This window comes from Pseudophryne corroboree, chromosome 5 (genome assembly GCF_028390025.1).
Source record: "Pseudophryne corroboree isolate aPseCor3 chromosome 5, aPseCor3.hap2, whole genome shotgun sequence".
In the NCBI taxonomy this organism is placed as follows: domain Eukaryota; kingdom Metazoa; phylum Chordata; class Amphibia; order Anura; family Myobatrachidae; genus Pseudophryne; species Pseudophryne corroboree.
This window is the reverse complement of record NC_086448.1, coordinates 104,394,676-104,408,674: the sequence shown is the minus strand read 5'-3', so window position 1 is coordinate 104,408,674 and position 13,999 is coordinate 104,394,676. Positions and strand designations below refer to the sequence as shown.

Sequence of the window (13,999 nt, the reverse complement as noted above, 5' to 3'; positions counted from 1 at the left end):
CACAAGTCTGCTGGGGTTCAAAGAACTGCTGGTGACAAAATTGTCAAGTCAAGCGGAACGCGACCTGTCAACATCTCCTCCTTCACATTCTCCCGCAACTGGGGGTGCGAGGAAAAGGCTCAGAATTCCGAGCCCACCCGCTGGCGGTGATGCAGGGCAGTCTGGAGCGACTGCTGATGCTGACATCTGGTCCGGACTGAAGGACCTGACAACGATTACGGACATGTCGTCTACTGTCACTGCATATGATTCTCTCCCCATTGAAAGAATGGTGGAGGATTATATGAGTGACCGCATCCAAGTAGGCACGTCAGACAGTCCGTACTTATACTGGCAGGAAAAAGAGGCAATTTGGAGGCCCTTGCACAAACTGGCTTTATTCTACCTAAGTTGCCCTCCCACAAGTGTGTACTCCGAAAGAGTGTTTAGTGCCGCCGCTCACCTTGTCAGCAATCGGCGTACGAGGTTACATCCAGAAAATGTGGAGAAGATGATGTTCATTAAAATGAATTATAATCAATTCCTCCGTGGAGACATTCACCAGCAGCAATTGCCTCCACAAAGTACACAGGGAGCTGAGATGGTGGATTCCAGTGGGGACGAATTGATAATCTGTGAGGAGGGGGATGTACACGGTGATATATCGGAGGATGATGATGAGGTGGACATCTTGCCTCTGTAGAGCCAGTTTGTGCAAGGAGAGATTAATTGCTTCTTTTTTGGTGGGGGTCCAAACCAACCCGTCATTTCAGTCACAGTCGTGTGGCAGACCCTGTCACTGAAATGATGGGTTGGTTAAAGTGTGCATGTCCTGTTTATACAACATAAGGGTGGGTGGGAGGGCCCAAGGACAATTCCATCTTGCACCTCTTTCTTCTTTCATTTTTCTTTGCGTCATGTGCTGTTTGGGGGGTGTTTTTTGGAAGGGCCATCCTGCGTGACACTGCAGTGCCACTCCTAGATGGGCCAGGTGTTTGTGTCGGCCACTAGGGTCGCTTAGCTTACTCACACAGCTACCTCATTGCGCCTCTTTTTTTCTTTGCGTCATGTGCTGTTTGGGGAGTGTTTTTTGGAAGGGCCACCCTGCGTGACACTGCAGTGCCACTCCTAGATGGGCCAGGTGTTTGTGTCGGCCACTAGGGTCGCTTAGCTTACTCACACAGCTACCTCATTGCACCTCTTTTTTTCTTTGCGTCATGTGCTGTTTGGGGAGTGTTTTTTGGAAGGGCCATCCTGCGTGACACTGCAGTGCCACTCCTAGATGGGCCAGGTGGTTGTGTCGGCCACTAGGGTCGCTTAGCTTACTCACACAGCTACCTCATTGCACCTCTTTTTTTCTTTGCGTCATGTGCTGTTTGGGGAGTGTTTTTTGGAAGGGCCATCCTGCGTGACACTGCAGTGCCACTCCTAGATGGGCCAGGTGGTTGTGTCGGCCACTAGGGTCGCTTAGCTTACTCACACAGCTACCTCATTGCGCCTCTTTTTTTCTTTGCGTCATGTGCTGTTTGGGGAGTGTTTTTTGGAAGGGCCATCCTGCGTGACACTGCAGTGCCACTCCTAGATGGGCCAGGTGTTTGTGTCGGCCACTAGGGTCGCTTAGCTTACTCACACAGCTACCTCATTGCGCCTCTTTTTTTCTTTGCGTCATGTGCTGTTTGGGGAGTGTTTTTTGGAAGGGCCATCCTGCGTGACACTGCAGTGCCACTCCTAGATGGGCCAGGTGTTTGTGTCGGCCACTTGGGTCGCTTAGCTTAGCCATCCAGCGACCTCGGTGCAAATTTAGGACTAAAAATAATATTGTGAGGTGTGAGGTGTTCAGAATAGACTGAAAATGAGTGGAAATTATGGTTATTGAGGTTAATAATACTTTGGGATCAAAATGACCCCCAAATTCTATGATTTAAGCTGTTTTTTAGGGTTTTTTGAAAAAAACACCCGAATCCAAAACACACCCGAATCCGACAAAAAAAATTCAGTGAGGTTTTGCCAAAACGCGTTCGAACCCAAAACACGGCCGCGGAACCGAACCCAAAACCAAAACACAAAACCCGAAAAATTTCCGGTGCTCATCACTAATTTTTGGTCAAGCGGAGTGATGAGTGATTATTGGACATGTTTGACATTGAGACAATAATTATTGGTGACTGTTTCCAGTACTTCTTATTTGTTAGCGATTTTTCTTTCCTTGTATGTTACATCCTATGACTATGGAGTTGGAGAATACCCCAGAATATCCTGACTGCATTGGCACCGTCTCTGGTTGTGTTGAATTGAATGTGTGATTAAAAAAGTGTTTTATTACCACCATATACGGTACACCTATAATTTGTACGGTGTTTTACTTTGGTGATGGGAACATTGTTATTTAGTTACATATTACACTAGGAAGTACTTTTCTGACCCCTATTTCATATATATCTGCACAAAAAAACCTTTACAAACCATGTTACTGTTGAGGCCAATCCAAAAAGGCTCCTTATATTTATTTAAATGGACCTTCAGAAACGACGTAGTGTACTCGTCTAAGATGCTGATTAGCTCAGAGTCTGAGGCCTTGCACCACCGCCGTGCTTCATCCCACTTCATCTTGGTTTTAACAATGGTGTAGCTGGAGTCGCCGTATCGATAATTGTTTGATGGGGGAACAGTAGTAGGGACATGTGGTAAAGTAGGGTCTAAAACACAAACAGGAAACAAGTAAATTAGTTCAACAGCAGCAACCAGATGGGATGTCAGCAGTCAGAATACCAACCATGGCATTTCGATGGTGAGAATTTCGATAGGGGCAAGGTAAGTATACTTACCTTCCCCGAATGCACCCCTAACCCTAACCTTCCCCGACACAGCCTAACCCTCCCCCCGCAGCCTAAACCTAAAAGACCCCCCCGTGGCTTACCGCTCTGATGGCCGCCGCATACTCGGTCGGGATCTGACCCTAGTTTGGATGCCGATGTCTATATTCTAAGTAGTGTCAGGATTCCGGCATCGGTAATTCGACTGCCGGGATCCCAACCTCCATGGTCCTGACCGGATCACGTTTATAGTATATATGCAAAGTTTTTTTACTTTATATACTGTAGCTATTTGTATTTTTTCCTGTTTTCAAACATGAGAAATCCATTGTATTCAGCCAGTCAGAACAGACTGTGTTAATTTCAGAACAGGCTGTGTTTGTGCATCCGTTGGACTCTGACCAACCGAAGGAGCAGATGCCCCTGAGTACTGGAAACAGGGAGGACGAAGATAATTCCTTTTCATATATTTATTAAGGATAACAGATCAGAATGAGACTGTAGGAAGACTGAGAATTGTGAAGACTGTTAGCCGGATGATGTGAAAACGTGAATGTGGAACTGTGAAGATTGGTTGCTGGATGATGCGAGGGCGTGAATGAAGAACTGTGAAGACTGGTTGCAGGATGATGCGAAGACGTGAATGAAGAACTGTGAAGATCTTTGGAGAATATTAGGATATCATCTAAGTATACCACCAAGCATTTATAGAGGAGATCCTGAAAGAGTTCATTCACTAAACTTTGGAAAACCGCTAGAGCAATACAGAGACCAAACGGCATTACAAGGCACTTGTAATGCCCATCCCGAGTATTAAAGGCCGTTTTCCATTCATCCCCTGCACGGATTCTAATCAAGTTATAAGCGCCTCGAAGATCAAGTTTAGTAAAAACTGTGGCCCACTTCACTTGATCAAACAATTCAGGGATGAGCGGAAGTGGATACCGATTTTTGATAGTGATCTCATAGAGTCCACGGTAGTCAATGCATGGTCGCAGGCCACCATCTTTTTTCTTGACAAAAAAGAATCCGGCCCCCGCAGGAGATGACGATGGTCTAATAAAGCCTTTAGCCAAATTCTCGTGTATGTAGTCAGCCATAGCCTGAGTCTCAGGGATAGATAATGGGTAAATTTGACCTCTGGAAGGAGTCCTTCCCGGCACCAAATCAATTGGGCAATCCCATTCACGGTGAGGTGGTAAAGAATCTGCCCCTTGCTTACTGAAGATGTCTAGGTAAGACTGGTAAACTGTGGGTAATTCAGAGACATGAACTGAAGGAAGAGGTTTAACTGAGGCCAAACAAGCATTGGTGCAAGATTCTCCCCAGGATTGGATCTCCATAGTTCACCAACAGAGTTTTGGATTATGATTTTTGTAACCAAGGTAATCCGAGAATTATGTCATGAGAGGCTTTGGGAATCACGAGGAAGGAGATATATTCGGAGTGTAATACGCCGACTTTCATTCTAAGATAAGTAGTTTGAAAGGTGATTATGCCTTCAGGGGATTCGAATCCCATCCACTCCGTAATGGAAATTGCCTGTTCCAAGGGCACAGTCCAAATCTTAAATTGCTGGACGATGGCAAAAGAAATGAAGTTCACAGCTGCTCCGGAGTCTAATAAAGCTGAGACAAAGAGGACAGAAGATGGAACCTCCAAATAAATGGGCAAAGTTTGTTCCTTTCCAGTACGTGACTCTAAAGTAACTCCTAGCTTAACCTCTCTGCAGTAAGCTAGGAGCGAGACTTTTCCGGACGGAGTTTACAGGACTTCACGAAGTGATCTGAAGAGCCGCAATACATACAGAGGATCCCCGTACAGCGACGAGAACGTCCTTCTTCCGAAAGCCAAGAGTGACCGATTTGCATCGGCTCTCCAGTTCCTGGAGCAGGTGGAGATGAAGAGGGATCTTGCCGAGGTCTTAACCGGAAATGAAGACTTGGACATTCAAACCTAGATTTCTCCAGATAGCGTTCCCTATACCGCAAGTCCAGTTTGTTACAAGAAGAAATCAGTTCATCCACTTTCGTGGGCACATCCCGAACCGTCAAGTCATCCTTAATCCTGTCAGAAAGGCCATTCCAAAAGGCAGCGATCAAGGCATCCTCATTCCAATTCAATTCAGAAGACAAAGTACGGAACTGGATCACATACTGACTGACAGGACGTGAGCCCTGCCGAAGACGAAGGATCTCAAGGGACGCTGAGGTGGTCCAGCCCGGCTCACTGAAGATCTTCCTGAATGAAGAAACAAATTCAGCATAATTGGAGAGGATTGGGTCCCCTCTATTCCAAAGCGGAGATGCCCACTCCAATGCTTTACCAGTGAGGAGAGAAATAACATATGCGATATTTTGGGTGGGCCTATGGGAAATTGGCCGACTGAAGCTCAAACTGGATTTCGCACTGGTTAAGAAATCCCCTACAAAGTTTCGGAGAGCCATCGAGCTTGCTAGGTGGAGGTAGCTGCAGTCGTGATGTTGAGACTGTCGCTGGAGGAACTACTGCAGAGGAAGAGACTACCGGAGCCGGGGACTGTGGGGTGCTAATGGCAGCATGAAGAGCCTCTAACCAGTCTGATATGGTTTGCATGAATTGAACAATTTGCGACTGAGTGGACTCCTGAATCTCCAGGCGTGAGAGAATGTTGGCCGTAGCATCGCCTGTTGGATCCATGTGGCCAGTGCTTAATGTCAGAACAGGCTGTGTTAATGTCAGAACAGGCTGTGCTGCTAATGTCAGAACAGGCTGTGTTTGTGGATCCGTTGGACTCTGACCAACCGAAGGAGCAGATGCCCCTGAGTGCTGGAAACAAGGAGGACGAAGATAATTCCTTTTCATATATTTATTAAGGATAACAGATCAGAATGAGACTGTAGGAAAACTGAGACTAATTAGTTCAGGATAGCGAAACTGCAGGGAATGAAGTCACTGAATGATATGAGGCTGAGATTGAAGAACTGTGAGGAATATACTTAGGTTAATTTAAAGACGAGACTGAAGAACTGTGAAGTTGAGTTGTTGAGTGATGCGAAGGAGAGGCTGAAGAACTGTGAAGACGGGTAGCCGGATGATGTAAAAAACGTGAATGTGGAACTGTGAAGACTGGTTGCTGGATGATGCGAGGACGTGAATGAAGAACAGTGAAGACTGGTTGCAGGGTGATACGAAGACGTGAATGAAGAACTGTGCAGACTGGTTGCTGGATGATGCGAAGATATGAATGAAGAACTGTGATGACTGGTTGCAGGATGATGTGAAGACGAGAATGAAGAGCACAGGCTGAACCTGGCGAACCACCACGAGAATCCTGCGGAATCCGAAGGCACCGGTGGGAGAGCGGTTGACCGTGACCGCGCACTGGAGAGCTGGCGAGCATTGTGCAGCGGTAAGTGCCCGCCGCGTGACAAAGCCCTAGATATGCGCTCACACTTTTCAACCTTTTCCAAGATAATCAGAATATTTAATCGCCAATTGTTCTGATCATCATGCATGATCTTCTGGTTTACCATGCACTGGAAAACGTACAGTTACATGATTTACATCACGCACAAAACAATGATGTTTAAAATCAGTTTCAAAGGATGTTTTTATCTGAGCTATATTATATAGATGAAACAATATATAATTTCTAATGTCAGACTTTAATACAAGTCCAGGGGCAGGATGTAATGAAGTCCAAGTTCGGTGGCCATGCAGTAAGCACTCGCCACAGGTTCTATTCCCACTCTATGAGTGTCGTGGACACCCACGAGAGGGAATAGTCCCTGTTAGTCGGCATGCCGGCTGTTGGGATTTTGAGGCGGCGGAATGTAGTGGTCGGTATTGTGACCAGCAGATACAGAAGGAAAGATGCTACCTATTGCATAATGGTGCAGCCAGCTTCAAGCTTGCAAAGGTTCTTAATGGGCTGTATGATATGGTCACCCAGCAATGTTGGCCTGGGGTCAGGAGGGTGTGAAAGTGAAGAAAGACAAAATATGTATTGTTTCCCACGCTATTTATTTCTTGTGGAACTCACAATGCCTGATTCTATGCGGGTGTAAAGCAAAATAGAGCAACTGGGACAGATCATGTAGCATTGCAAGGGGTGCACATATACAGTATTTGTTGTTGTTGTATGCAGTGTTAATATTGGCAGCTTTTACATTTGCTGTAGCTCACAAATGCTGGATAGCTTTATTTTTAACCTAAAAAGTTTTTATTCACTAACACAGAGACCTACTGGTATGCATTTGGAGTGTGTGAAAAAAGCGTAGCACCTGGTTAAAACGCATGCTAACACAAGGAGAACATAGAAACTCCACACAAATAGTGCCTTGGTCAAGAATTGTGCTCATGACCTCAGGTCTGTGAGGCAGTAATGTTATCCACTGTGCTATCTGTGCTGTGCATGCCTCTTTAAGAATTTAGCAAATATGGATTGTCCATTTGTTCATTTTAACTCTTATCTTATAGTTTGGATACTATGGGGTATATGTAATAGGGTCTGAGCTTGCCAGAGGTGCGGGATGCCGGACGATAACGGCTATATTTTTAAAGCTCCAATCATTTTACAAGGCAAAACCAACCTGGCAAACCTCTGGCAAACTCTGACCCTATTACAGATACCCCAATATTTGGCTCACAGACAGCACCACAGAAGTTCTGTAGTGACCAAAATAGTATACCTTTCATGAGTTGCCAGGGTGAGACTGATATACTGTGCATCTGTAAAGATACTTGTTCTATTCAGTTCGGGAAGAAATAGTCAACATTATTTAACACTATTACACCGGTCAACATGCAAAACAGGTTATGTAGTCCATAGCAACCAATCAGATTTTAACAATCATTTTTCCGCACACGTTTGAAAGTGCATATCAACTATTATACCAATTTTTATAAAAGTTCCCAATGACTTTAGATACACATGTACACATGTTTCTCATGTGTTATTAACTAAAGTATAATAGAGCTGTCTAATACCCCTTTTACACTCGCAGAAAAATCCCGGGATATTGCACATGAACGCGCATCATCCCGGGATTTTTTTCAGTGTGAAAGGGTACAGGGACAATTTCCCGGGACGAGCATCCCGGGATTTCAACCCAGGTCTCGACCTGGGTTGAATCCGGGACTGTCCCGAGAAGCTGTGTAGTGTGAAAGGGCCTGTCCCGGGATTCACTACCCGGGACTGTTAAAAGGCATCGGATTGGAGCTGTCTTGGGCTCAGAAAAGATGATGTCATCTTTCATTGCCCATTCGCCTTGCCGGAGACCTCATCTTTATAATGATGACGGCTCTTCACACATTAGTGTGACCCTCGTCCTCCTTCCCCAAGTTTGCTTAACAGACTGAGCTGCCCGGGAATGAAGCACTGATGCTTAAAACCATCGATGGTAGATGATCACATATATATTTTTATTTTTAATATATGCATTTGTTTTTTTTTTATACCATCGATGGTTAGTGATTACATGGCTATCGATGGTAGCCATCGATGAGGGTGCTCCGATGTGTCCATCTCTCCTTTTCACACCTCCAGCTCCGCCCCCGGCACCTGACTTATAGGGATATCCAGGGATCAGTGTAAATGGGACTGTCCCGGGTCGATCCCAGGTCTTAGTGCAGTGTGAAAGGGGTCAGTCCCTGGAATGCATCCCGGGAAGCATCCCGGGAGTGACCCGGGTGTGCGAGTGTAAAAGGGGTATTAATGACAGCCAGCATGATAACTGCAGCCCTCCCAAGACATCTAACCCAGATTTATAGATTCTGTTGTATGACCTCCATTTTGAAAATGGCATTCAGTAAGTGGTCACACACTTAGGAAAGAAATATGGCTCTGTACATGGGCTGCATTCAAATAGGAGATACACACCTTTAGATTTCTGGCATATGTATCCTTTATTCAGTTCACAATCTTCTTCGGTCCATGAACCAGCATCCAAAATAGGGCCACGTTTTATAGCCACACAGTCGGTCTACATGAAAATCATCAGAGAAGAAGACTCTCGTTAGAAGAAATTTGCAAATTAGAAAATTTTGCTACATTTTATTAAACTAACTAAGGTTTGTAATCCAAGTTTTGGAGCATTGTTCTGCTATGTAGTGTCTGCTGTTCTACATATCACTCGAAACACTTTTTAGTCCCTTCTACTAATACAGTAAATGTGAGGTAAATAGAACGGCCTGAAGAATCCTTGGTTCTGGATCTGGGACCATTTGTGGTCCATGAAACACAAGTTGTTAAACCACTCGCATGCCACAGAATCTGTGCCTAGTGACTTGCGGTGAACACCCAAAAGGTAGAGCCAGCTCTGGGAGACTGATGATGGAAATTTCTAAGGTTGCTCTGCAGAATATCCGTCTCCTTCCACATTCAGTTACAAAATGTTACACATTTCACCAGAGGACTTTGGTATCAAGTGTTCACCAGTTCCAGTCCCACCCCAACCACAACAAAATGAGCTGACCATTGTAGTCACAACTCTATTCATTCTGTTGAAGGACAAGTCACGGAAAACTGAAGCAAAAGCATAAATTAAAAACTCTATTGCTGGATCTTCACTACTCTGCAGAGTGGATTTTAGGATTTGCATTGCTCTGTATAACTAGGTGTTAAGCAAGAAACAACCTCAATCTACTCAAATGCCAGCCATGTTTATCTGCAAGCCGTTGCAATTTGATAGAAATCTAGCAGCACATGCATCATTTAACACAAAATTTCCTGTGCAATTAAGGCAATCTTAGCTGCATTGTAGGCCTGGGTAATGCAGTACGCTTTGGCCCCTACCCACCCATTCATGGGAATAGATGAAAAACATGACATGCTTTCATACATTGAATGGCTGTCAGCATTCTGGTGGAAAACTCCAACCATATACCAATCAGTATACTAACAGCCATTCACTGTCTGGCAGCAGGCTGGGAGCCAGCTAGAAAATGCTGCACTCTGATTGATGGATAGCTCCAGCCATCCACCTATCAGCATACTGACAGTCATTCACCGTTTGGCTGCAGGCTGGGAGGCATGTAGAGAATGCAGCCTGGCAACACTGATTGTGTGTAATTTACAATCGAAGCGGACAGCCTTCTCTGCCTGCCTCCCAAGTAGCTCCAGAGGCATCTGCCCAGGAAGTGGTAGGGAGCAGATGCCACCCAGATTGGCCCACCCTTGATCGAAGGCCCTAGAATCATGGGGCCCTGGTCAGCTGCCCAGTGTGCTAATACGTTAAGATGGCTCTGGGTATAATAATGTCATATGGCTTTGTATATGAAGGTCAAAGTCTGCCATATAGCATATATATTGACATCCCAAAAAGTATTTCTGTAAACAATATTGAAATGCTTTAGAGAAGTACTTACATCATCATCATGGGCATACACGTGACTTCCTGACGGATGACCTTTGGCCCAGTTTGTAAAAACCACTCCACTTTGATCCGTCCACAGAAACTTGTGTTCTGAATTGACATCATTCATTCCAATCCAGACATCAACATAAAAATCTTTTAACTGACTAACCAGGAAAGCTAGAAGAAGAAAATATACGTTATGGTAAGAACTTACCGTTGATAACGGTATTTCTCCTAAGTCCACAGGTTCCACAGGATAACAATGGGATATGATGGAGCGACAGCGGATTGGCACCAAACGATCACAAGCTTTCAGTCCTCCCAGGATGCAATGGGCTCGTCCACATGTCCCCGCCCACTAGCTCAGGCAAATCAGTTGTATTCCAAAGCATTTAGGCAGGAGCATCATGTAGAGCCCTAATCAGGCGAGAAGAACACACATGCACACCCTTCCGTACAAGAAGGAAGAGGTTTAGTGAGTAGAAAGATCCTCAATTCAGGTGCGTCAGGATGGGATCCCTGTGGACTTAGGAGAAATACCGTTATCAACGGTAAGTTCTTTCCATAACGTATATTTCTCCTGCAGGGTCCACAGGTTATACGAAGGATAACAATGGGATTTCCCAAAGCAATTTAGTGGTGGGGACGCTCCTAATTAGACAGGAGAACCTTTCGCCCGAATTCAGCATCATGAGAGGGAAAATTATCCAAGTAATAATGTCTAATGAATGTGTTAGTGGAAGACCATGTGGCTGGCTTACATATCTGTTCTGCTGAAGCACCATTTTGTGCTGCCCATGAAGGACCTACCTTACGAGTAGAGGGAGCAGAGACATTACCTGGAACAGGGAGATCAGCTCGAGAATATGCTTCTGAAATAGTCATTCGAAGCCATCTTGCCAGCGTCTGTTTAGTAGCAGGCCATCCTCTCTTGTGAAATCCGTAGAGAATGAAGAGAGAATCTGTCTTTCTGATGGCACTGGTACGATCCACGTAGATCCTTATTGCCCGGACTACGTCCAGCGACGCATCTCCCGCAGAAAGTCCCGGCACCTGAAAAGCCGGGACTACAGTTTCTTCATTAAGGTGGAATTTAGACACCACCTTTGGAAGATACCTAGATCTAGTTCTTAGAACTGCTTTATCTGGATAAAAAGTCAGAAAAGGAGAACGACAAGACAGCGCTTCTAAATCTGATACTCTTCTAGCTGATGCCATAGTCAGTAGAAAGAACTTTAGCTGTCAACAATTTAAGATCCACTTTATTAAGTGGTTCAAATGGAGCAACTTGAAGGACTTCCAGGACTACATTTAAGTCCCGAGGCAATGTAGGAGGAACAAAGGGAGGCTGAATGCGCAGCATTCCCTGGAAGAAAGTACTCACACCCTGTAAATTGGCAATTTTCTTTTGGAACCATACAGTCAATGCTGATACTTGTACTCTCAAGGAAGCCACCTTCAAACCTTTATCCATTCATGCCTGATGGAAATCTAAGACCCTAGAAATTTGGAAAGATTTCAGGTCCATATTTCTTTCACTGCACCAATGAATATAGTCCTGCCATATTCGGTGATAAATGCGAGCTGAGGAGGGTTCCTTGCTCTGAGCATTGTTTGAACTACCTGTTGTGAGAATTCTGTTGACTTCAGGATAGAGGTTTCAAGAGCCACGCCGTCAACAATAGTCGATCCAGATGCCTGTGGTAACTAGGACCCTGCATTAGTAGATCTGGACGTTGAGGGAGCAGAAATGGAGCATCCATCAACATTCTCTGGGCTAAGCCGGAACTATTAGAACAGAGGTTCTCAAACTCGGTCCTCGGGGGCACACACAGTGCATGTTTTGCAGGTCTCCTCACAGAATCGCAAGTGAAATAATTAGCTCCACCTGTGGACCTTTTAAAATGTGTCAGTGAGTAATTAATACACCTGTGTACCTGCTGGGTTACCTGCAAAACATGCACTGTGTGTGCCCCCGAGGACCGAGTTTGAGAACCTCTGTATTAGAATCACGGCACCCTTTGCTTCTTTTATCTTCCTCGCCACCCTGGGTAACAGGATGATTGGAGGAAACAGATACGCCAGATGAAAATCCCATTTTACTGACAGGGCATCCACAAAGATCGCTCCGGGATCCTTTGTTTTTGACCCATACACGGGTACTTTATTGTTCAGACGGGCCGCCATGAGATCTATCTCTGGCAAACCCCACTTGTCTACTAGAGTCTGAAATACTTACGGATGTAGAGCCAATTCGCTTGCTTGAATGGCGTGTCGACTGAGAAAGTCCGCTTCCCAGTCAGGACTCCCTGAACGAATACTGCAGACAATGCTGGAAGATGGAGTTCTGCCCATTTTAGTATGTGACTTACCTCCTTCATTGCTGTTTGATTGCGCGTTCCTCCCTGATGGTTGAGGTATGCTACCGCCGTTACATTGTCCGAGCGGATCAGTGCCATGTATATGGCCCGAAGTTCTAACAGATTTATTGGCAGGCAACTTTCTTCTGCAGTCCATTGTCCCTGGAACCATAATCTTCCGGACACTGCTCCACAGCCCTGAAGACTGGCATCTGTTGTCAGGATCTCCCAATCTGATATCCAAAAGGGTCTCCCTTTGTATAGATGGGATGTTTGTAGCCACCAGGCTAATGACTTTCTTACCTTGTGTGAAAGTACCATAGTCTGCTTCTTTATTGTCTGATGTATTCCATTCCATCTGGCCAGAATCAGACGCTGCAGAGGTCTTGAGTGGAATTGTGCATACTCCACCATGTCGAATGTTGCCACCATCAAACCCATCAGTCACATTGCTGCGTGGATTGATACTGTTTGACTGTGTAACAATTCCTGAGTCCTTGACTGTACCTTGGCTATCTTGTCCCGAGGTAAAAATATTTTCTGCAGACTTGAGTCCAGTACAGCCCCCAAGTGAGTCATCCGTTGTGACGGAACTAGGGACGATTTTACCCAATTTATGAGCCTTCCGTGCCTCTGCAGACATGATATTGTCTGTTGGAGATGGCACAGGAGCAATTTCTGTGACTGTGCCAGGATTAAGAGGTCATCGAGGTATGGAAAAATTCTTATCCCCTGCTTGCGAAGATAAGCTGCCATGATCTTGGTAAACACTCTGGGTGCTGTGGCTAACCCAAAAGGTAATGCCTGGAAATGAAAATGTTCCTGGAAGATAGCGAACCTGAGATAGCACTGATGGTACAGTGCTATAGGAACATGTAGGTAAGAATCCTGAATATCCAGGGATACCATATAATCCTCTGGTTCAATGGCCAAAACTATGGAGCATAACGTCTCCATGTGAAACTGAGGCACCCAAATGTATTTGTTCAGCATTTGGAGATTGAGAATTGGCCAGAATGACCCATTTGGCTTCTGAACCAAAAACAGGTTGGAGAAAAACCCTGCCCCCGTTGTGCAGGGGGTACTGGAATGATTACTCCTGACTGAAGCAATTTCTGAACTGCTTCTTGCAAAGCCCTGGCCTTTGTCTCTACCCGAGATGGGCTGGTGCAGAAGAACCTTCAAGGGGGATGCCTCTTGAAGGGAAAAACATAACCCAGAGATACCACTTCTTGCACCCAGGCATCTGTTGTAGACTGCTGCCATATCTGTGCAAACTGAAGAAGTCGGCCCCCTACCATGGGGGTCCCCCAGGAGGAGGCCCGCACCATCAAACTGATGGCTTATTCTCTGGTTTTGAGGCTGGCGTTCTGGTAGCCCATTGTTTTTTCGCCTTACCAAATTTATTGTATTGGGGCTGCTTATGATCACTTTTTCCTTTTGCTTTTCCTTGTGACCCAAAGGGCCGAAAAGCGGGACCTCTATGTTTGTGGTTATATGTGGAAGG

At 45.4% G+C, this 13,999-nt stretch overlaps 1 protein-coding gene and 1 long non-coding RNA gene across 2 annotated transcripts in view; one reads left to right on the top strand and one right to left on the bottom strand.

Annotated features, from left to right (window-relative positions):
- Window positions 1-13,999, bottom strand: part of LOC134927292 (macrophage mannose receptor 1-like) — a 340,668-nt gene that overhangs the window by 54,928 nt on the left and 271,741 nt on the right. The window contains exons 22-24 of the mRNA XM_063921538.1: window positions 10,143-10,309; window positions 8,656-8,758; window positions 2,443-2,675 (exon numbers count right to left, since the gene is read on the bottom strand). Of these exons, the coding sequence (XP_063777608.1) occupies window positions 2,443-2,675; window positions 8,656-8,758; window positions 10,143-10,309 (503 nt within the window). The remainder of the gene's footprint in view (window positions 1-2,442; window positions 2,676-8,655; window positions 8,759-10,142; window positions 10,310-13,999) is intronic.
- Window positions 1-13,999, top strand: part of LOC134927293 (uncharacterized) — a 120,767-nt gene that overhangs the window by 61,372 nt on the left and 45,396 nt on the right. The gene's annotated exons all lie outside the window — the stretch shown is intronic.